Raw genomic sequence first — 25,089 nt, 5'->3', positions numbered from 1 at the left:
TTGCCAAAGGCCCTTCAGAACCAACATATCCCAGATGAAATACATGACTTCATTCTTTCCCCAATCTACACACACACACACACACACACACAGCCAGGTCCTCTTACAACAAAACAAAGACTGTGACTTGTGTTTTATCTCCAATGTCTAGTACAATGTCTGATATAGAACAGGGGCTCAGACATCACATGTGAAGGCTTTGGGGACCCACCACACGGAATTAATCTCACTTTAGACATGGCCCCTCAGTACTCTCAACTTTGCTCTGTTTTCGCACACCTGACTTTCCCATTAAACCGTGAGCTTCTCAAGGGCAGGTCTGCACCCCAAATTCTCACATGCTGCCTGTCACAGGCAGATCCTCAGGGACTATTGGTAAATGTATTTGTGCCCAAAGTCTTCCTACAAATGAAGCAAAAACTTCTTTCCTTTCTTTTTTAAATTATAAAACAATGCTCAAATCCTCCCATAAAACTGGCCTCCAAACTACTTTCAATAATGGATGAAGTAAATTTCTGTCTCATATTTTTCCTGCTGTTTTCTCTGTTGGATTGCAGGCTTCATGTAGGGGCCGGGACAATACTCCCTCTGTCATGTCTACACCAAGAACCAAACAGGCTGGTAGAAACCTGCTGGCCCTCAGGCCATACCCATTCAATGGCTGTCCCTCATTGCAGGCAGTGTTTAATATCAGTGTACTCCATTCTAAACTATTTTTAGATGTAATTACTTAAAAATATAACACAATTATTACCAGTAATTTAAAATGAACCAAGCCACGAGCCAAAGGTGGTAAGAACAAGATGTAAAATCATTCAGAAGATTTACTTTTGGAACCGGTGATAATATCTCATCAGTACTTTTATTTTTGGAGACCGGTATTCATCTACATTTTTGAATAAAGACCACATTAGGAAATTTCAACTATAAAAATACATGTTGGGGGAAACATCTTTTTGTTTGCAAAGGACTCGGTACTGGGAGTCAGCTGGCCAGGTATCTGGTTTTATTTTAATTCCTAACTATAAATGCTCACCTCTTTTGTAGTAGAATTTAACTAGCAGCCATTGGAACTAGTTCCAGAAGGAGTTGACCTTTTTGTCCATGTATTTTGCTTTTGTGAATAAGCTAGGGGAGCGGATGACAAAGTGATTACACGCTCCTACTAGTAATCTCAGCCCCACTGGTGGCAAATGTCTAAATGTGCCACAGTGGAGAGAGGAATGAAGGGACAAACCATGATGTCCCTTTGCCCTTTAGAAGGAATCTTCTGTTCAGAGATGCTACTGAAGTAAAACTTTATTTTTGAAAGACCTCCCTGTTGGAGTTTCAGAGCACTAGCTTTCAAATGCTTCAAGGCCAGATTTGAGTATTTTGAAACTAAAGAAATAGAGTCACTGAAACCAGACTGTTGTAAATGACAGAATTCCTCAACTGATTAACATAATATTTCCTGGTTTAAATAAAAAGGATGAAATGTAATTTCACAGTTGACTCTAACAATCATTTCTTTCTCTCTTTTTTTTTTTTAAAGGGGGAAGAGGGAGAGAGTTGGGGGAGGGAGGGGCAAGTAGGGTCCATGCCCAGTGCAGAGCCGGATGCCGGGCTCGATCTCACAACCCTGATACCACAACCTGAGCTGAAATCAAGAGTTGGATGCTCAACTGACTGAGCCACCCAGGCACCCCAACAATCATTTCTAAAACAGACTTTTTCGGACTTATTCTGATAAAATGGGAAAGAAATCTCACCAAAAATACAATAAAAAATGTGTATCTTTGGGCTAAACATGTAATTTTGGTCATTTCATTGCTTCACTGCAGAATAACCACTTAAAAACTGCCTCATAAAGATGACATACTATCCTGTTCAAAGAGTTTCAGAGAAGGAAATACTCTGCCTCAGGCATCAATTTTAATGTTAAACAACTGCTGTTGCTAGAACATTCTTCCCCGTATCTTTCAGACTCCATTTTTAAGTTTATTCACCCTTCTAAGATGACCACACATGGTTTCTGGGGGTGGAGGGAAATGGTCTAAGACTAATTAAAACACACATTTAACTACGATATCTCTAGAAGAATACATAGTAACTGGAGATGCCATTACCTCTGGGGAACAGAACTGGGTGGCCCGGGGATAGTGGAGGAAAGGGGATTTTCATCATATACCCTTCTGAACATTTACAATTTTAAACCACGTGAATATACTATTAAAATATATATTTAAGGGGCGCCTGGGTGGCTCTGTCAGTTAGGCGTCTGGCTTTGGCTTGGGTCATGATCCCGGAGTCCCAGGGTTGAGCCCCACATTGGGCTCCCTGCTCAGCGAAGAGCCTTTTTCTCCCTCCGCCCCTCGTCCCACTTGTGCTCTCTCTCAAGTAAACAGAAATCTTAAAATATATATAAAAATATATATATTTAAGTATGCACTATATATATATACATATATAAATACATAAACATATATATTTAAGTATGCACTGAATGAGGTAGAGAAAAATGTTCTAGGAATACAGCTCTGTATCAGATCTTTGGAGTAGGGTGAAAATGCCCAGCACAGGCACTCACCACACATGGTCCTTGGGGGTAAATATGTACCTTTAATTTGGGAAGGAGATGCTAAGTGACACTGGAATCTGCTTAGCCTGATTGGTTAGACAGTCTGACTCTGCTGGGGGAAACATCTTTTTGTTTGCAAAGGACTCGGTACTGGGAGTCAGCTGGCCAGGTATCTGGTTCTATTTTAATTCCTAACTACTTATGTAACTTTGAATCCATCATTTACCTCCCTGAGTGTTGCCTCCTCTGTCAGCTAAAAAAGTTTTATTAAATGGGCTCTCAGATCCTTTCCTGTTTTAAAATGCTCCAAGTTTTAAAAATATATCTAAATATATTTCTCAGTATTTGAAAATAGTAATTTCTTCCTGTGGCTACTAACAAACTTCTTCAACAAAAGGGCTAAGATGAAATGACTTCCGAAATGACTCTGAGGAAAGTAAAGTCTCTGGCTCACCAGCAGCTTTTGTACACAGAGTACACAGTGATGAGAGCCGACCTATCAGCACCTGTGACCGGTGTCAAAGATAAAAGCAGAAACTAAGGAGCTAAGAACAGATTTTAACCAGTAGGAACCACAGCCATAAGGAACAGAGTCCAGCATGAACCGAACTCAATTTCCATCTGTACAGAGGTGCCTGGGCATTTTAAAGGAATGATGGGGGCCGGCAGGGGGTGCTGCTGAGCAGAGTCAGAAGTAGAAATATAAGAAATGGAAGGCGGGCTTTGTCCCTGTGATTGGGCCATCTGGGCTTGCTAACTGGTGCTTGTTGAAGTTAGGGTCCTACACACCCACAGAGACGGGTTACAGGGGCACTACTGGCAGGTGCTGTCTGGAACAAAGAGGAGATTCTTTTGGCAGCCTCGAGTTTTCCCACGCAAGAAATTAAGGGGGCTGGAGTCGTCATCTTTAGCAACACAGCTTGCGTTGACAAACTGTGCTAGTGTTCAAGCCTCTTAGGCTGTGTGTGTGTGCGCGCACGCGCGCGTGCGTATAAAATCATTTGTGATGAGAATCCAGTTTTATTTATTTTTTTAACATTTTATTTATTTATTTATTTGACAGAGATAGAGAGAGCACAAGCAGGGGGAGCGGCAGGCAGGGGGAGAGGGAGAAGCAGACTCCCAGCCGAGCAGGGAGCCCGATGCGGGGCTCGATCCCAGGACCCCGGGATCATGACCTGAGCCGAAGGCAGAGGCTTAACTGACTGAGCCACCCAGGCGCCCCAAGAATCCAGTTTTATAGGCCAAGGTTGAGGCCTAGTCAAGAAGAGGGCTCAGTGGGGCCTGCCTAGAATTTAATCAAGAGAATGCCACCGGTAGCAGCACACATCACCTCTCCTCAACATGACACAAGGATATATTCAATGTCAAGGGTAGGGCTGACAAGAGCAACAATACATCTGTGGTTCAGGAATGCTACAGGGAACCCTGGGAAACTTAATTTTGTAGTTCAGCCATCCGAACAAACACTGGCGCTCATACAGGGGCTCTGCATCAAACCACAGCCACCATCATGCTATGGTATTAATAAAGGCTTATGAAGAAAATATAATACTAAATGAACAAGAAACTGACTTCAAAATAAATTTAGACCCTCAATATATTATGGTGGTAAGAAAACTTAACAGATCTATACTGTTAAGTTTTTAAGTGTACCATACAGTATTGTTAAGTACAGGCTCAATGTTATCTAGCAAATCTCTACAACTTAATCATCTTGCGTAACTAAAACTTTATCCCCATTGAACAGCAACTTCTTGTTTTCCTCTCCCCCAGCCCTAGGCAACCATCATTCTACTCTCTGCTTCTAGGAGTTTGACTATTTTAGATACCTCATTTAAGTGAGATCATGCGGTATTTGGCCTTCAGTGACCGGAATATTCACTTAACATAATGTCCTCAAGGTTTATCCAAGTATTATTCAGCCTTCCTTTTTAAGGATGAATAATATTCCATTGTGTGTATGTATGTATGTATGTATGTATGTATATGTGTGTGTGTGATATATATATATGTGTGTGTGTATATATATATATATATATATATATATATATATATATATATATTACATTTTCTTTATCCTTTCGTTCACTGATGGATATTTAGGTTGTTTCCCCATCTTGGCTACTGTGAATAATGCTACAATGAACATGGTTGTGCAAACATCTCTCCAAGACCTGCTTTCAACTCTTTTGGAAAAATACCCAAAAGAATTTTGGGATTATTGCATCACATGGGTAGTTCAATTTTTCATTTTTTGAGGAACTTCCATACTGTTTTCCACAGCTACAACATTTTACAATCCACCGACAGTATAAAGAGTTCTGATTTCTCTACATCCTAGACAACATTTGTTTGTTCTTTTGTCTTTTCTTTTTTTGACAATAGCACTCTTAACAGGTGTGAAATGATATCTGACTGTGGTTTTGATTTGCATTTCCCTGATGATTAGAGATGTTAAGCATCTTTCATCTACTTGTTTGGAGAAATTTCTATTCAAGTCCTTTTCCATTCTTAATCTGGCTATTTTTATTTATTTATTTATTTATTTTGCTTCTTAATTGAAGGAGCTCCTTATATAGTTTGGATATTAACAGCTTATCACATACACAGTTTGCAAATATTTTCTCCTATTCTACAGGTTGCCTTTTCGTTCTGTTAATTGTTTTCTATGCTGTGCAGAAACTTTTTAGTTTGATGTAATCCCACTTGAATAATTTTGCTTTTGTTGTCTATGTTTTTGGTGTCATAACCAAAAAATCATTGCCAACACCAACAACATGAAGTTTCCCAATGCTTTCTTCTAGGAGTTTTACAGTTTCAAGTCTTTAATCCATTCTGAGTAGAGTGTTGTATACGCTGTAAGACAAGGGTCCAATTTCATTCTTTTGCATATGAATATAGTCATCCCAGAGCCATATGTTGACGAGACTATCATTTCCTTATTGTATATTCTTGGCAGCCTTGTTGGAAGACAGTTGACCGTATATGCATTGGTTCATTTCTGGGCTCTCTATTCTGCTCCACTGGTCTCTATGCTTGCATTTACGCCAGTACCACACTGTTTTATTGATGTAGCTCAGTCATGTATTCTGAAATCGGGAAGTGGGATTCCTCCAGCTTTGTTCTTCTCAAAACTGTTTTGGCTATTCTAGGTTCTTTGTGATTCCTTTTGAATTTTAGGATTGTTTTTTCCATCTCTGTAAGAAATGCCACTGGGATTCTGATATGCACTGAATCTGTAGATCGCTTCAGGTAGTATGGACATTTTAACAATATTAAGTCTTCAGTCCTGAACATGGGCTGAATATTTCCCATTTATTTGTGTCTTCTTTAATTTCTTTAATTACTGTTTAGTTTTCAGTGTACAAGTCTTTCACCTCCTTGGTTAAATTTATTCATTTATAATGCTATTGCACACAGGGATTGTTTTCTACTTTTCAGACAGTTCACTGCTAGTATATAAAAATGCAACTGATTTTTGTATATTGATTTTGTATCTTGCGACTTTACTGAATTTGGTTATTCTTTTTTTCTAAAGATTTTATTTATTTATTTTGTCAGAGAGAGAGAGACAGCGAGAGAGGGAACACAAGCAGGGGGAGTGGGAGAGGGAGAAACAGGCTTCCCACTGAGCAGGGAGCCTGATGTGGGGCTCCATCCCAGGACCAGAGCCGAAGGCAGATGCTTAACAACCGAGCCACCCAGGCGCCCATACTGAATTTGTTTATTCTAACAGGTTTTGTGTGTGTGTGTGTGTGTGTGTGTACTCTTCAGGGTTTTCTACCTATAAGATCATATCATTTGTAAACAGATAGTTTTACTTTTTCCTTTCTTATTTGAACGTCTTTTTTTCTTGCCTAATTGCTGTAAAATTCCCAGTACTATGTTGAATAGAGATGGAGAGAATGGTCATCCTTGTCTTGTTCCTGATCCCAGAGCTAAAACTTTCAGTTTTTCACTGTTACAGCATGATATTAGCTGTGGGACCTTGATATATGGCCTTTATTATGTTGAAGTAATTTCCTTCTATTCCTAGTTTGTTTAGATTTTTTTTTTTTTTTAATGCAAGGGTGCTGAATTTTGTCAAATGTTTTTCTGCATCTTTGAGGGGGATCATGTGATTCTTATCCTATATTCTGTTAATATGGTGTATCACATTAGTTGATTTTCGTATGTTGAACATCCTTGTCTACCAGGAATAAATCCCACTTGATTAATGTATATAATCCTTTTAACTTGCTGCTTAATTCAGTTTACTAGTATTTTGTTGAAGATTTTTGCATCTACATTCATAAGGGATATTGGTCTGTAATTTTCTTTTCTTACAGTGTCTCTGTCAAGCTTTGGTATCAGGGTAATGCTAGCCACTTAAAATAAGTTTGGAAGTGTTCCCTGCTCTTCAAGTTTTTGGAAGAGAGAGCAAAAGAATGGTGTTAATTCTTTAAGTGTTTGGCAGAATTCACCAATTAAGCCATCTGGTCCTGGCATTTTCTTTCTTGTGAGGTTTTTGATTACTCTTTCAATCTTGTTGCTAGTTATAGGTCTGCTCAGATTTTCTATTTCTTCATGATTCAGTCTTGGTAAGTTGTATGTTTCTAGGAATTTATACATGTCCTCTATGTTATCCAATTTGTTGGCATGGAATTGTTCATAGTAATCTCTAATGATCCTTTTTATTTCTGTGACATTAGTTGCAATATCCCCTCTTTCGTTTCTTTTTTTTTTTTTAGATTTTATTTTTAAGCAATCTCTACACCCATTGTGGGGCTTGAACTTAAAACCCAGAGATCAAGAGTCGTATATTCTACTGACTGAGCCAGCCAGGCCCCTTTTTCATTCCTGATTTTACTTGAGTCATCTTTTTTTACTTAAAGTTTTGTTAATTTTGTTGATCTTTTAAAAAAATCAACTCTTAGTTTCATTTTTTTTTCTATTGTTTTTCTATTTTCCATTTCATTTTATTTTTGCTCTAAATCTTAGTATTTCCTTCCTTCTGCTAACTTGGGCTAAGTTTGTTCTTTTTCTAGTTCCTTGAGGTGTAAAGTTAGATTGTTTGAGATCTCTTTTCACTGTCAATATTTATTACTATAAATTTCCCTCTTTGTACAACTTTTGCTACATCCCGTAAGTTTCAGCATGTTGTGTTTTCATTTTCATTAGTTTCAAGGTATTTTCTAATTTCCCTTTTGATTTCTTCACTGGCCCATTTGGTTAATCAAGGGTGTATTCTTAAATTTCCACGTATTTGTGAATTTTCCAGTATTACTTCTACTATTCATTTCGTTTTATTCCACTGTGACTGGAAAGGATACTTCATGTAATTTCAATTTTCTTAAATTTGCTAAGACTCGTTTTGTGACCCAACACATGAACTATCCTGGAGAATGTTTCTTATGTGCTTCAGAAGAAAGTATACTCTGCTTCTGTTGGGTGAAATGTTCTATATACATCTGTTAGGTCCACTTGGTTCATAGTGTTGTTAAAGTCCACTGCTTCTTTACGGATTTTCTGTCTGGATATACTATCCAGTATTGAAAGTGGAATAGTGAAGTCTCCTACCATTACTATATATATTGCTGTTCATTTTTCCTTTCGGTTCTATCAGTGTTTGCTTTATGTATTTAGTGTTTCATATATTTAGGTTTTCTGATGTTACATGCATATATAATTGTTCTATCTTCCAGGTGAACTGACCTTTTTTCCATTATATAATGTCTTTCTTTGTCTCTTGTCACAGTTTCTGACCTAGAGTCTATTTTGTCTGATATAAATACAGTCACCCCTGCTCTCTTTTGGCTAACATTTACATGGAGTTATCTTTTTCCATCCTTTTACTTTTAGCATACACCTGACCTTAAACCTAAAGAGTATCCTGTAGGCAACATATGGTTAGACCTTGTGGTTTGTTAATCCACCCAACTACTCCATGTCTTTTTACTGGGGAGTTTAATCTGTTTAATTTAAAGTAATTATTGATAGGAAAGAACTTACTATTGCCATCTTGTTAATTGTTTTATGCCAGTCTCGTAGTCCTTTTGTCTTTATTTTCTTCTCTTGCTCACTCTGCATTGGGCCAGGGGGAGGGACTATTGTTGAGTACTGCCACACTAATTCAAACCACTATCTTAGTTCTCAGTGGCCCCCAGCCATCCTGCTAGCCCTTTGAGATAAGTGAGACAGAAGCCAGTGCCTCAGCCACACCCAGAAAAAATCAGAATGTTAGACATATGATTCAGTTTTTCCTTTTCTTCCTGGGGAGAAGCTGGGGCTGGGGGTTTTCTCTCGATCACACTGCACTGTGCCAGGGGTAGTCATTATGGAAAGAGGGTATCTTGAATTTTCCTACCAGCTTTGATGTGGCTGGTTTCACACTCACCTGGGGTACAGGAGCCTTTCAATCAACTAGTTTCTGGATTCCTCACAAAGGGAATTGGTCTGTGTATTGTTGATTTGTTGTGTTTGTTGGGGGAAGGAGGGTCCAAGACTTGCTACTCAGCCACCTTGCTGATGCTGCTCCTGCCCAACATACTCTTTTAGAAGACATACTTAATAATCCATTTGTATGAATAATTGCTTCCCATCTTTCATTCTTTTTTTTTTTAAGATTTTATTTATTTGTCAAAAAAAAAAAGATTTTATTTATTTGTCAGAGAGAGAGTGCACAAGCAGGGGGAGTGGCAGGCAGAGGGAGAAGCAGGCTCCCCGCTGAGCAAGGAGCCTGATTCGGGACTCGATCCCAGGACCCCCGGATCATGACCTGAGCTGAAGGCTAAATAATTTAAGTAAAGGAGCTTATGTGAGAGAGATCCACGTTTCTTTCTTGCTGTGTTGAGCACAATGGCTTTCAAGTCTGTCCAGTGAAGCTTAACTGACTGAGCCACCCAGGTGTCCCTCCATCTTTCATTCTTAAACTGTTCAATATAAATTTCAAGAAAGATTTTCTTAATTTAATGTATTTTATAATTTATCTATACTGAGTGTTCTATATAGTGATTCATCAATGATCTGAGTCCAGAGATAACAAAGAGCAATTTAATTTTTAAACATCTTAATTACCATTGTCAGTCAACCAAAATAGCATTGGCCAAAAAAGTATAAACATAGTAGCTGCACCTGCTTTTGCTAAAGAAATCTATTTTCTCCTATGAAAAGCTCCACAGAACTTCCAGAATCACAAAAAGAAACATCTAAAAAACCTAAACAGTGTCAATAGTTGCAGAAAGATAGCTGTGAAGGGTGGGAGGCCATCTCCTGACTTCTCTTCCTAAGTATGTTTCCATTATTTTCTTTGTTATTCACATCCTCCCTGCTTATTTTGGCAAAAACCATTCCTATATATGTTCCGTTTAGGGCTTAAAATAAAATGGGCTTCCCTTTTGCAGTACACACTCTACTGAAAAGTCATGAAAAAAATCTAATGGGGAGGCAAGGAAGAAAATCACTTTTTCCAATGGTTTCCAACTAAATCTAATTTCAAAGTTATTCCCACAAACTGCTAGATAGGAGCTCTACTCCATAGGTCCTTTAACCTACTTACACTTCACTCATGATTGAGGGTCTTCAGCATAGGAATGGATCATTGAGGTGTCATTCTATTGAGTTGGTGGATATTAAAAATGATAAATAATTTAAGTAAAGGAGCTTATGTGAGAGAGATCTCCACATTTCTTTCTTGCTGTGTTGAGCACAATGGCTTTCAAGTCTGTCCAGTGAAGCTAAAACTGATAGAGCACTTATAATTACTACCTTAAAGGACCAGGTGGAGGACCAGGAGCAGTCGGCAGAGTCACTCCAAACATCAGCACTTAATGGGCCAGCAAAGGGAAGTATTTTCTCAGGGTGAATAAAAAACTCCTTGCAAATAATATACTGTGATTCTTTTTAATTTGGTTTTGGTAAGTTTGACTTTTATTCTGTCAAAGAGTTGCCCTCATCTATGACGTAGTCATTACGTGTTAGTCAAATACCAGCCATTTACTTTTCATTTATAAAACTGTGGTGGCAACATCACTTTTTTTAGCCGAGAAACAAAGTTTTACATGACTTTTTTTTTTTTTTAAAGATTTTATTTATTTTTATTTGAGAGAGAGAGAATGAGAGAGAGGGAGTACATGAGAGGGGGAAGGGTCAGAGGGAGAAGCAGACTCCCTGCTGAACAGGGAGCCCGATGCGGGACTCGATCCCGGGACTCCAGGATCATGACCTGAGCTGAAGGCAGTCGCTTAACCAACTGAGCCACCCAGGCGCCCTTACATGACTTTTTAAAGTTTCTTTTATAAGCCATTTCCTAGGTGATAGTGCAAGACAAAGAGAAACTTCAGAATGAATACCCAGTCTCCTCTGATGCAACAGATGTCCTCCTTTACAGCCATGGGCTAATCCAAGTACCAGACAAGTTATTTACTTCAATCTGACAAGAGCCTTCTTCAAAGTAAACAGGCGGTGTGGGCACAGCCCTGAGGTTACGGAAGGAAATGCCACGTTCTGAAGAGGTTTACAATGAAGTAAGCCATGCTACTGGGGATTTACTTTAAGTATAGCAAATTAAAAAAAAAAAGAATAAAGGGATAAAAAGGCAAATGTGGCAAAATGAGTGAGTTCTTTATTCTATTTATTTTTTATATACTACTGGTTTAATAATCACAGTTTAAAAATTACCTAATTAGGGCGCCTGGGTGGCTCAGTTGGTTAAGCGACTGCCTTCGGCTCAGGTCATGATCCTGGAGTCCCTGGATCGAGTCCCGCATCGGGCTCCCTGCTCAGCGGGGAGTCTGCTTCTCCCTCTGACCCTCTTCCCTCTCATGCTCTCTCTCAAGTAAATAAAATCTTTAAAAAAAATAAATAAATAAAAATTACCTAATTAAAAAACCCTCCAGAATTATTTATCACTTAGAGTACTTCTGGAGAGGGCGGTCTGGGTGGCTCAGTTGGTTAAGCAACTGCCTTCGGCTCAGGTCATGATCCTGGAGTCCCGGGATCGAGTCCCGCATCAGGCTCCCTGCTCGGCAGGGGGTCTGCTTCTCCCTCTGCCCTCTTCCCTCTCATGCTCTCTGTCTCTCATTCTCTCTCTCTCAAATAAATAAATAAAATCTTTAAAAAAAAAAAAAATCTCCCTTTAAAAAAAAAAAAAAGAATACTTCTGGAGAGTTAGCAAATCTCCTTGAGTTCTATGTTGGTACTTCAATCATAACCTTATACTTAAAAAGTAAATGAATAATTACTGTTTGTAACTGATTAATGTGTTAAAGCCTTAAGTGTATATTAGTATCTATGACAGTCTCTTTTTCAGCAAGTAGTATCTCTGAAAAGATATTGTATAGAAACAATGTAAAATTTTTAGTTTTTAAATTCTTTGAACGAAATGAATTAAAAAGCTTGCACTGAAATCCCCCTTTTAATGACCTTGATCCATTAACCACTCAAGTCCTGACTCTGCTCCACTCCAAATGGGAAATAAATGTCCTATTTTTTGCAAGGTATGTACATAAAAACAGCATTCCTTTCATAAATGCCGCAGAGTGCGACAGGTACTTTCAGTGATGTTTCTCCTTGCTGTCCCCATCCCAGCACCAGCAGGATTTAAAGGTGGTGGACAAATACTGCGGGACTCAGGGTCACCAATCACATCAGTGGATGCCACCTATCAGATCAGAGAAGAGGCTTGGGACCAAGCAAAAAGAATACACCTTCCCTCTTCCTAGGTCAAAGAATATGAAAACAATAAAACAATAATAAACTAGAACAGAGGCTAGAGGAGAAGATGTAGCCCCACTCACATCTGCAGGTGCCAAACCTGAAAATCGGAAACTCTTATCTTGGGGCTGTTTAAGATGTACTGACCCAGACTTCTACTTAATTTGAAATCATGGTTTAAAGTGCCTAAGGAAGTATTAGGTCTATTTAATTACCTAAGACCTCCTTTTTTTTTTTTTTAAGATTTATTTATTTACTTGAGAGAGAGAGAGAGAGAGAGCCCGAGCTGGGGGAGGCGCAGAGAGAAATTATCTCCAGCAGACTCCCTGCCAAGTGTGGAGCCTGACATGGGGCTTGATATCACGATCCCGAGATCATGACCAGAGCTGAAACCAAGAGTCAGATGCTTAACCAACTGTGCCACCCAGGTGCCCCAAGACCTCCTTTTAAAAAGAGTTTTAGTGTTTATAAACAAATATTACCTCTAGTCCTGGAAAACTAAGTCTGGACATTTAGCCAAAAAATGTATTAGGTGAAGAATTCTCATTTCACACCAAACCACCACCTTCTAAGCAAGGGCAATTTCTACTGAATATTCTTTTAAACTTTTTTTTTTTTTTAAGATTTTATTTATTTATTTGAGAAAGAGAGAGCGTGAGCGAGACAGCACAAGCAGGGGGAGCAGCAGAGGGAGAGGGAGATGCAGGGCTCGATCCCAGGACCTTGAGATTACGACCTGAGCCGAAGGCAGACGCTTAACCCACGGAGCCACCCAGCCACCCCCTGAATATTCTTAAATAGGAAAGATTTCTTTATGTGGATATTAAAATATAATCACAATTCCAAAAACTCAGTTCACCTACCTTTTAAAATCTACTATATTTAAGTATACCTGTATTTCATTAGGACTATGAATACCTGCGCAAATAATTAAAATACTCCAACTATGTGACAAATATCTTTTTCCTAACAGAACATTCCAAAGGAGAAACCGCTGGCTACTTATTGTAATTAATTGAAGGTCAGGTACAGTATGTATCTGTTGAAATCATCATTTTCCCTTATAGACTGTGCCTTACTGATCTTCCTTGACTTATGATAGGGTTACATCCCAATAAACTCACCGTAAGTTGAAAATACCCTAAGCTGAAAATGCATATAATACACCTAACCTACTGACATCACAGCGTAGCCTATGATGTTCTACCTTAAACGTGCTCAGAATGTTTACCCTACAGTTGAGCAAAATCATCTAACACAAAGCTTATTTTACAATAAAGTGTTGAATCTCTCATGTAATTTATTCAATATTATACTGAAAGGGAAAGCCAGAATGGTTGTATGGGTGCAGAAGGGCCATCAGGGTATTGGTTACTTACCCTCATGATTCCACAGTGGACTGGGAGCTGTAGCTCCTGCCCAGCATCGAGACAGTGCCATGCTAGCCCAGGAGAAGATTAAAATTCGAAATTCAAAATTTGAAGAATGGTTCCTACTAAATGCATACCGCCTTTGCACCATTATTATGTTAAAGTATCATAAGTCAAACCATCATAAGATGGGGACCGTCTGTACATACTTTGGAGAAGAAAATGTATTTTTAAAGCTCTAGTTCTCTTTCCTTTATTGTATGGGATTGTGCTCTTGATATATTTTTTTAAGTTCATGATCCTCACACACAATCTCTGCTATGTAATTTAATCATGGTTTGTATCTTTCATCACCTGGATAACTCTATGAAGTAACTATAAATACTTCCAAAATTGATAAACAACAAACATTTGCCTTTATGATTTTTTTAAAAATACTGACTTGTGTCCTCATTAAAGGAAATGAGGCTTAACGTTTCCTTCTTGTGGCTATAAACTTCCTAAATGTAAATCCAGGATGTTTATCATGAATATGTGTCATAGGCACACTGGATAAAGAGGAGAATTTCAGAATTGTAACACAAAAAAAGTCTGTTGGCTCAGGATAAATAAAAATTGTCATTTCTACAGAGCAAAGAAGACAGGGAGAGAGGTAAAGAGAGGACAGATATGACGCAGGAAGAAAAGGTGAAAACAAGTCTTAGGGCAGGTGGTCTGTGAAGATGTTATCAATTCTATCCTGCTGTCCTCAGGCAACATGGCGGGGGCACCATGCCAGGAAACAGGAACATGTCATCTTGCAAAGGCTTTCATCCAAGGAGATCACGTGTATTTTCTTGGCAGGGTATCCTAATATCTAATAATTCTCACTGAGCTGGATTTTCTATACCATGGGTTAGGATTAAACTGACAATGATTCACATTCAGAAACTGCTTTTGGATTTGAGTAGGAAGAATTTAGACATTAGGATCCCCATTCAAACTGCTTTCTAAAGGAGTGATAACCATATAGCCTGAAAAATGAAAAACAAAACAAAAAATACCTGAATCTAATCAGTCATAACTAATGAAATCTCCATGCCAATACTGGCAGATGTGAAAAATCCCCCAATTTAGACTTTTCTGCATAAAATAGTATTTTCTGTATAAAACAGAATGAGTGAAAAACTAACGCTGGGTCCTCCCAGGGCAGGGATGTGGGGTAAACCAGGAATTCCTCTCGTGTGCGTGTGTGTATGTGTGTGTGTGTGTGTGTGTGAGATTCCTCTCATGTGTGTGTGTGGGGGGGTACTGGGGAATGGGCAGGGAATATGGCAGTTCTTTAGGCGAGGCCATGGACTTAATCATCCCTAGGCACAGAGAGGAGGGAAGCTGGCACTTCCAGGGAAAGCATTCTTCCCTCACTCACTGCATGCCTCTACTCCTGCCCTGAGGAGTCCCGGCTACAGGGAAGAATGAGGCGTGATGCCTGCCCTCACATATGGTAAGGAAGAAAACACGCAACCACCAGTTACAACATAATGTGGAAAATGTTACAAAATGTGCTCTTGGTACACAGGAGGAGCTCCTGGAACACTAGAGCCAGCGAGCCAGACCAACGGTTACTCTGCCTGGGTGGGGAGGGGAGCAAGGCAGCGGACGGTGATGTTTGGGTTGAGTTTTCAAGGACAGGTGGAACTTCCCTGGACAGACAAGGGACAAGGGCAAGAGGAACAGCATGTGCAAAGGCAGGAGAGCAATATGAATTTAGGAAATCAAACCAGTCCACTGTAGCTAGTGTGGAGGGTAGTGGGGGCCAGAGAGGAGGCTAGAAAGTTATGGGGAGTCATATGATGGCCTGGACACCTTCCCAAACCCTCAGTTAACAGTAATGTGCGTGAAACTCTAACAGAGAACTGGAGAGAGGAGGTCAGCAGACAGAGAAGCCAACATCTAGAAACTGGACAGCAGATGGATGCATGCTAAATGACCAAAGAGACCTGAGCAAACTGAAGCCCAAACCTACAGCAAGGAAGACCAGGAGTAAGTTGGTTTATGCCACAGAAGCGAAAGACCTTCCTGAAAATGGACATGAGGGCTGGGAGAAGACAGGAGAATTGGGTGGAAGCCCTGAAAGAGAACGGGCAAACCTCCACACATCCTCTCCCGTGCACACAGACAGGAGGCGTGCGTCTGTCTGACCCTCTGGAGGGACTGAACAGAAGCCTGGGGTGGGGGCAGGACACAGACACAGCTCAGGGGCCTATAGGGAAAGCTCGGCAACTCGGTGCTGGAAACGAGCCCACCTCAGTCACCAGGTGAGGGACATGTGGAAGGACAAGTCCAGTAGTCGCCCCACAGCGGAGCCCATCATTTAAGAGGACCACCACTGCCTAGTGTCCAGATCATTTTTTAGTCTCCACCTCTTAAATACGAGCAGATGACCAGTGACAACCAGACATTTGAGAAAAGCATCTAATATGAAAGAAGCCAAAACAAAGCCACAAAGAATGTGAAGGAGAAAGACAATGAAGAATACAGCAAGATACTTCAAAACCTCCAATCAATATCTTCATGTTGTTTCATCCTCCATGAATATGACGTTGTTTTTTAAAAAAAGAACAATCAGAAAACAGAACTCTTAAAAATTAAAAATAGTGTTAATTTTTTAAAAGTCAAAGAAAACTTGGGAGGATATAGCTCAGGATATTGCCCAGAAAATGGGATAAGCAAGCAAAGCAAAGCAACTGGGAGAGAAAAGATATTAAAATCAGATCATCAATCTAGAAGGGCAACATCTAAGTAATAAGATTTCCAGAAAGGGAAAAGAAAATACCAAAGACCTGAAAGGACGGGTTGCAAAGGGGTCATGGTGTCCCAGCTAAACATACAACTGTCTTGAAATTTCCAACACCTGGAAGACATGTTCCACCATGATGAGGGTTCCACCAGACCATGAAATAAAGGTGATCGCAGAAATAGGGGCACCCACACGAGGGGAGAGAAGGGAACCACGGCACAGGGAGCCAAGTGTGTTGCTGGGGCAGGGAGCTGAGGGTCCCAGGAGGGACAGCACCAGAAAACCAAGTCCCAAGTGGAGGAACACATTCGGAGGAGATTTCTAATATTTGGGGGGGGGGGTGTAGGAATTAATCTGTGATTGGTATACAGACAACTAAGCAATAAGTAAGGCAACATTACTAACTGTGGGCAAAGCCAACAGTGCACAAGGCAGACAATGCAACCCTGGTTTTGTGTGCCCGTCATCTGTGAATCGCACTTTGAGCACAGAATGACTAACTGTGGAGACGGGAGCACGCTGGGAGGCTGGGTATGGAAAGGGGCATTCCAAGAAAGCCAGCTTCTCATTTTCCAGGCAGGAAGTTAGTAGAGAACACCTGAGTCCAAAACATCAAGATCTGACAGAACAAGCCCATCTTTCAGAAATATGGAGAGAAACACAGAGAGTTACAAGTGGCTGCCTCGGGGAGCGGGGATCAGGGAGTGGGAGGGATAGCACAGGGAATGAAAAGGTGCCGGTATTTTGTTTGTTTTTTATATTTTTCATTATAAGCCTAGTAGTACTATTTGACTTTTAAAAACTACTGCTTTTAAATTTAATAAACAGTAAAAATAAATAGAAAGTTAGAGAGACCAGACTCATATGTTTATCTTATAGATTTTCCCTCAAAAACAAAATGTAAGACATAATCCCCATTTCGTATCTAAAACAGAAGTGGAGTTGCCCGGGGATCTGGTCTGGGTGCTCCAGGCCCCCTCCTCCCTGAAGCTCACTCCATCCCCTGCCCTAGGAAGGCAGTTCCACAGAATTCTGTGAGGAACACAGTTTGCAAGCCACGGCTGCAGGCAAAGGGAGATCTTTAAATAACTTCAAAGACTGGAAAAGTCACTCATTCCCTCACTGTTCAGGAACCAGGAAAGGGGCAGCCCAGGGTGGTAGAAGTGGCCACTGACAAAAAGAAGGAACCAGCCAGGGAGCAAAGCTGAAGATGGGAAGAACTTACAAGTCGCCAAGTCCAGCAGCCCTGTTACAGAATGCAAGGTGTGTGAGAGTTGAAACACTTGCCTTTAAGCTGGTCTGAATGTCACCATCTTTAGCATTTAAATATAAATAAACAATCGCTGACACAAAAAGATTTAAGAAGTGGAATCACCAGGCGTTGGTGACTAAGTGGAGGGTGAAGACAAGGAAGAGGGCAAGTCCAGTGAAATTCCCAGGTTGGGTGCAAGTGATCAGCAACAGAGGAGGGGGCAGGGAGGAAGACTGACAAGCTAAGCTGGGACCCAGCTGGATTTGAGCAGGGTCCAGGCAGCGGGTGCTCAGCGTGAGGGACAAGAGGGGCCGATGGCTCACGCAGCTCGCAGCCTGGAGAGCCTGCACGCTCAGGTGGGAGCTGACAGGCTCTGACAGTGGGAGAAATCACCCCAAGGAGAGAAAAAAGGGGAAATGCCCAACACCGGAGCCCTAGACAAGTGGACCAGGTGAGAACGAGGAACGAGCACGGGAGCCCGAGGTGGATGTGTGGGCTAAGGCGGCAGCTGGGAAGGCTTCCAGGAGCAGGGTATGAAGGACAGTACAGGGAAGAGGCAAGACAAGGCTGGAAGAGGGACTGGCTTTGGGGGAGAGCACTGTCCAGAAAGCATGAGGCCTGGATATGCAGCCTGGGGTCACAGACGCCTCAGTCAGAGTGGGGGTGGGGGGCTGGGTGGGGCAATGTGAAGCCCCAGGCTTCTTGGAGAACAGGCTTCACGTGAGGAAAGAGCCCCACAGCCCTGGAGGCCTCGGGAAGAGAGACAGGTCTGCCCGAGGAGAAAGCAGAAGCAACCAGAAGGAAAGGCCAACAGGCGAGGACTGAGATCCCTGAAAAGGATCCCTGAGTCAGGGAGAGGGAGGAAGCTGCGAGGCCTGGATGAACCATATGGCATTTGTGTGTCATCCTTGCGCAGAGGCCCAGCTAAGCTTCTCTGCATCATTCCAGTTTTAGTGTATGTGCTGCCGAAGTGAGCACTGGATGAACCACACAGCATCTGATCTGGGGGCTGCGCTGTGAGTGACAACGGGTATTGCTGACCTCCCTAAAGTGTACACAGCTTCGATGCCTCGGGATCCCCTTAAAATAAATCCAAATGGTTCAGGCACCCAAACTATGCATGCGCCATACTCCAGGAGCTGTGGTAGATAAGGGGTACCTGGGAAGAGAAAAAGACAAACCACCTGCTGGAGAAGCAGTTCTTGGCAGACCTCCTTGTACCCATGGCAGAAGGGTGTTCCTGGGAGCTTTCTTCTTGCAAGGCGTTCTCCCAAGAAGGGCTGGAGCTAGAGTTTTCTTCCCGTACTGGTTTAGGTGGGCTCCTTCTTCCTCATCTAACCTGAATTCCTACATGTGAGTCTGGGGTTTTTTCCTTCTGTCCCATCTTCCATGGACACAGATCCACCAAAGCTACTCGCTGTTCTTCTAGGAGAGTCATGCTCATGTCTACACACAAGGATCATGTGCTGGCATCTCTAACTCTCCTGATGGAAATGCACCTCAGGTTCTCAACAACCTTCTCTGGTTCAAAGGCTCTCAAAGTGAACCGATGTTCACCTAAGACTCAGAGAATGGTTAGATGGATGTGTGTAAATGTACAGGTCTCAAAGCACTTTCCTATGTCAAGAGGCATGGTGTTCTCCCACGCCCCTGGAGAACGTAGAGGGGACTAAGCATTCTCCTCCTACGCACTGTGCTGTGATGCTGGGTACTTCCTCGAAATGGCAAAAGCTTCACTGCTGCATTACTCTTGATCAACTTAGGACCCACAGAAATTTTTTCCCCAGTCATATTTATATTTATTTCTCTGACATTTTCTATTTATATCATTTGCTTTTTCTTCCAAACCCTACAAAGACTGTTCTATTTATAAATACATCTCAAGTTTATCAAGCTAAATTTATATAAGTGTCTTTTCTGTGAATTTTCTATTCTTCAAAATATTTGTTGAAGAGTCATATTTTTTATGAGGCTATGGACTGAACATTTGTATCCCACTCGAAATTCATATGCAGTAGCCCTAACCCCTAATGTCGCAGGATTTGGAGATAGAGCCTATAAAGAGATAATGAAGGTTAAATGAGGTCATAAGGATAGGGCCCTAAACCAACAGAATTGGTGTCCTTTTATGAAGAGAAAGAGATACCAGGGATGAGCACCCAGAGGAAAGGCCATGTGAGGACACAGGAAGATGGCGGCCAACTGCCAGTCAAGGAGAGAGGCTTCAGGGCGCCTGGGTGGCTCATTAAGCGACTGCCTTCGGCTCAGGTCATGATCTCAGGGTCCTGGGATCGAGCCCCGCATTGGGCTCCCTGCTCCGCGGGAAGCCTGCTTCTCCTTCTCCCACTCCCCCTGCTGTGTTCCCTCTCTTGCTGTGTCTCTCTCTGTCAAATAAATAAATAAAATCTTTAAAAAAAAAAAAGGAGAGAGGCTTCAAGAGCAACCAAGCCTGCCAAGGCCTCATCTTGAGCTTCCATCCTCCAGAACTGTGAGAGATAAATGCCTGATGTTTAAGCCCTCCAGCCTGTAGAATTCTGTATGGCAGCCCAAGGAGACTAAGACAGTCTTTATCTACTATATAAACTCCAGGTAGAATCACCTTCCCTTCTTGCAATTTAATGGAAGACAAATTTTAGCCTGACATGAAACACATCGCTTGAAAAAATTCACTATAAGTATAGATGAAATTAAGAACAATAGTTTTGAAAAATAGTTTTGTTTTTACAAGAGTTCCATCAGACTCAGCTCTCCTCCTAGTGGGATAACAAGACATTATATGCCTTTTAATGTGGCTCAGTGTGAATGATAGGGTATCACCTATTAACTATCCTTACCCAACCTGTTTAATCCAAACCTAATCTCAACCTAACTTCCAGATGACAGAAAATACAGAGGCTAGCAGAAGTTAAATGATACTATGGGTAAACAATCGTACAAGTCTAGACTGTAGAATATTCTACAAAGTAACCACACTAAACTTGTGAGAAAGGTAATGTCATTTAAAAAAAAAAAAAAAAAGGAAATTTTTCTAGACTGAAGATGTAACAAACAATTGCTGTACATAACTTGGATCCCAGTTCCAAATAACAAAAAAAAGAAAGAAAAGCTTACAACACACACTTTTGTAACCATTAGGGAGCTATGAAGTAGCCTGGATACCAGAAAATATCACTGCTAATTTCTTGGGGGTGATAATGTAGGAAGAATGATCGTATTCTTACGACAAGCATGTTCAAATATTTCATAGTGATGTGCACAATGTCTACAACTTATTTTCAAAAACAGTACCGCAAAAATGTGTGCGTGTATGAAGAGAAAGAGAGGGAGAAAGGGAGGCAGGAAGGGCGAGAGGAGGAGAGAGTGCACAAATATAGGAAAACATTAGTTGCTGAATTTAAGGCAGGTATATTCTTTCAACTTTTCTGTAATGTTTGAATATATGCATCAGAAAGTTGGGGAAAATGATCCCAAATGTGGCCTCTAGACTGTCTAGATCAGGAATCTGAAGGGGGAGGAACATGGAATCTTATGAGCTCCCAACATTCTATGCAAAGTGATAGATATAATCACGTATGTACGTGTGCACATTTTTCCAGGAAAAGGGTTCCCAATTTCCATCTGATATTTAAAGTAGTCTACAATCCTCAAAAGGGTATAGAGATCACCACTCTAAACTGAAGAAAATATATGACAAGTAGGAAAATACCTAGACTCTCAAACTCACTTGTAAAATAGTACTGCTTATATTTTAAAAAGTTAAGAAATAACCTAAAATCCCTTATGATCAGCAGTATCTCAAGAGGGGAGGAGGTGGCTTCATCGTGGACAACATTTTACTCTATGTTAAGTGCAGGAGGTTCTCGGGGACAAGGGAAGAGACAGCCTGAGATGGAGGAGGCGCGGCTTTAAACATCAGCTCCCAATGGTAAGAGCTCAGGGCATTACATTTCAAATTGTCTTCATACTCTTTTCTCATTAATAATTTTCAAACCAAGCAAGAGATATGAAAGAGTGACAGACAAGGAGGAAGGAATGTTATTTTTCCATGTCTCGGTTCAAATACGACTGACGGGAGTATCCTGTAAGGATCCTCATTGCTTCGGGGGTCTGCAACCTTTCGAAAAGGCAGTGAGTGCAGCGCTTTCCTTCAATGACATCCTACCTGTTAGCTCCAAATACGGACCCAGTAAAAGCAGTTTTTCAGACAGAGGTTGTGGGCCAGGAGACCAACCACCAGCCGAAGCCACTCTCTGATCCTGCAGACGGGTCTACAGAGCCAAGTCCAAGTGCCTCCTCCTGGCTTTAAAGCTGCAGCCCACCTGCTCTCCGTCATGCCCACGACACCATGCTGTCTGCTATCCCAGCCACTTTGCCGGGACGCAGCACAGGATGTTTGGGGGCCCCAGCACCTCAAAGGCAGGTGCCAAGTCTTGCCCACTGTGCCCCTGGCGTGTCTGGGTCCTGTGCCTGTCACACGCCAAGTATGCTGTCTGCTGGGGACACAGGCAGGCAGAGCTCATCAGGGGATTGGGACATGAGCCTCCCACGTTCCATCCCTCGAGGCAAGGGAAGAATGTGAAGCCAAGACTTCCACTTCCACATTTGTAAGTGCTTTCACATCTGTTCACTCATCTGATCATTACAAAAGCCCCGGGGAAACAGGCAGGAAATAATTCACACCCCCCCATCACAGAGGAGGAAACGTGCAGGGAGAGGTGTCTGGGCAAGGCCACTGAATGGGCTGCACCGACTTCTCAGAGCAGACTCTAGGGGCAGTAAACACCTGCAAACACACGTCACAGTAAATGCAAGTGCTTCTTTGAGTTACACGCATATGCTACTGGATACTTAGGAGCCTCAGAGCCATGGAAGAAACTTGGAGTTGCAACTGCTGCTTTGTAGCTCTCATAATAGTAATTTTGAGAAGAAAGAGAAAGAATATTGACCACTTTTACTCGGAAAAAAAAATGGAAACATGGAATGTTTAGTGATTAGTGGAAGGCAATTCAGTAAAAAAAAAAAAAAAAAAAAGAATGAAAAGAAAAAAGATTCAAAAATGAAAGTTATGATTCCTTATTATACTGCTTGCTTTTACCAATATTAAACTAAAATCTCTGCTACGAAATGTCCTGGCATTTTCTGGATTTTGTTGTGCTTGGAAAACATAAGCTTCATATTTACAAAGGTTTTACCAGGCCAATCTTTTTATTTAAAAAATGAATTATCAGTATATAACTTTATTAGGTTATATATTATTTTATCATGAAAGTAAAACAGATACATTAAAGAAAATTTTAAAATTGGGTTTTAGAGAATGACCCAAAAGCTCTTCACTGTAAAACAACCTACCTGTGGCATTTTGTCTCCTTCCAGGTCTTTCTAGCATGTGGATGGGTTTCCTTTGGTTGTTTTATGACATGGTAATCATACCACCTACACCATTTCATATCCTGATTTTCTTTCCCTCAACATTATATCATAAGAGCTCTTTCAGATTGTCTTCATAACCAGAACCCACAATTTTCTGAACTACTTCTTATATAATCCTCTCAGTGGTAATACCATAGTTCACTTAATCATTCTATTTTTAGACAAGTAGGCTGTTGCTGAATTTTTACTATCATAAATAATGCTTTAATGACGATAACTTTTATTTTCTCCCCTTTAGTTTCTTTTAGATAAATTCCTGAAGTATATTACCAGGTCAAAGTGGACAACAATTTTTTAAGACTTTTGACATATTCCGCCCAAATTGCTTCCCCAAAGGTCTAGTACACATTATTACCAGCAATGAAGAAGAATCCTTTGATTGAACTCTTATCATTAACCAGTATATCACCTGTATCATTTTATTATTTTTTGCTAATAAGTGAAACTATATCCTCACTACGTTATTTTGCATTTTTCTCCTAAAAATGCACACTTTTCCACCATATGAATACTGACTAGTTGAACTTCCTTGGTGAATCATTATGTCCATTATCCATTTACCAACTATTTATATAGATTTAAAAGTGTATTTGTAAGAATATTTTCTATAATTAAAATGTTAACTCAATGTTTACCATATTGATGGGAAATATTATTTCTCCAATCTATGGTTCACTTAGTTTTTAATTTTCACCTGGACATATTCATTGTTCTTCACTTTTGTGATGCAAGGCGCTTCTGAGCCAGCTTCCCCCATCCCTACCCCTTCCGTGTGTGACTGTATGCAATTCACTTCCTCCTCACCTCACACGGTTTTAACATTACACACCCATATTTAAGAGGCTTTACCTGTTGGTCATCAGGAGTCCATATGCCACATGTGATTTGACTTTCCAAGTTGATCTCAGATGACCAGTGTCTCTGTCCGCTGACAGAACCAACCAGGACAAACCCATCTCGATATGAAATAAGTGCTTGAGTCCCATCATGGCTCCACGTGAAATCACTCACCTTTGAGACACACATAGACAAAAAGGTGTCAATTTGTAATCTGAAAGGGAAAGCACTTTTATCAAAGGCTACAGTCATTAACTTAGCCTTTGGCTAAGAGTCGGGTGGCCTTAAAGAAAATATATAGAATATATGTATTGTAACACTAATATATAATATAAAAGATATAATTTGAAAAGCAAGTGTCAGTGCAGTGCTAAGCGCTTCACATATGTTAATTCTTTAAGCCTTGTTCGTGGGAGGTGTTATCATGCCCATCTTATGGAGAAAACAGACACAAAGGGGATAGGTAACATCCTTGATCACAAACATCTGGTGAATGGCCTCACCAAGAATGATCCAGTGCCATGGTCCTATGACCTCCCACCTACAGTAACAGATTCTCCATTAGTGTCTCTGGGTCATTTATCAAAATAGTTAAGTTCTCAGTTTCTTATTATATAACTTTCTCAATCTTGCTAACAATATTCCCTTAATCAAAATGAAAAAAAAAATTTAACTGGAAAAATCACATACACTTATCAAATGCATTTATTGAATTCATTCAAGTAACCACATTTTTAAAATCTTTTAATCTATTACTGTAGTGAATTACTTCTATGGATTTCCTCAAATTATATTACCCTTGCATGCCCAGAAGCAGCCAAACTTGGAGGTGAAGTATTGTCTTTTATAGACACAGTTGAAGTTGGTTTAGTAATGAGTTTAGAACTTCTACAGCTGTATTCATGAGTGAAATAAACTTATGATTTCCTTTTTTGTAATGTCTTTGTCTGGATTTATCAAGGTTATGCTGACCTCTCAGAATGAGCTGGAGAGTACTTCCTCTTGTCTCACTGCCTGGAAGAATTTGTATAAACTGGGATGACCTGTTGTTTGAAAGCTTGGTATAACATGCCTATAAAACTATCTGGCTCTGAATTTTTTTGTAGGAAGATGTTTAATCATTGCTTCAATTTACTTAATAGTTTTAGTATTAGTCAAACTTTTA

At 40.6% G+C, this 25,089-nt stretch overlaps 1 protein-coding gene and 1 non-coding gene across 12 annotated transcripts in view; both read right to left on the bottom strand.

Moving 5' to 3' along the window:
• The window catches only part of TULP4 (TUB like protein 4), a 227,238-nt gene that overhangs the window by 45,404 nt on the left and 156,745 nt on the right, over positions 1 to 25,089 (bottom strand). For all 11 annotated transcript variants that reach the window (XM_081829212.1, XM_081829213.1, XM_081829211.1 and 8 more), the window contains one exon: positions 23,937 to 24,098. In XM_081829212.1, the coding sequence (XP_081685338.1) occupies positions 23,937 to 24,098 (162 nt within the window). The remainder of the gene's footprint in view (positions 1 to 23,936; positions 24,099 to 25,089) is intronic.
• On the bottom strand, positions 18,529 to 18,635 carry LOC115942891 (U6 spliceosomal RNA). The gene has a single exon (XR_004077467.1). It is a non-coding gene; the product is annotated as a U6 spliceosomal RNA (small nuclear RNA).

This window comes from Leptonychotes weddellii, chromosome 8 (assembly GCF_054177405.1).
Source record: "Leptonychotes weddellii isolate Sample4059 chromosome 8, ASM5417740v2, whole genome shotgun sequence".
In the NCBI taxonomy this organism is placed as follows: Eukaryota; Metazoa; Chordata; class Mammalia; order Carnivora; family Phocidae; genus Leptonychotes; species Leptonychotes weddellii.
The sequence above is the reverse complement of the archived record's forward strand: the minus strand, read 5'-3'. Positions and strand labels throughout refer to the sequence as shown.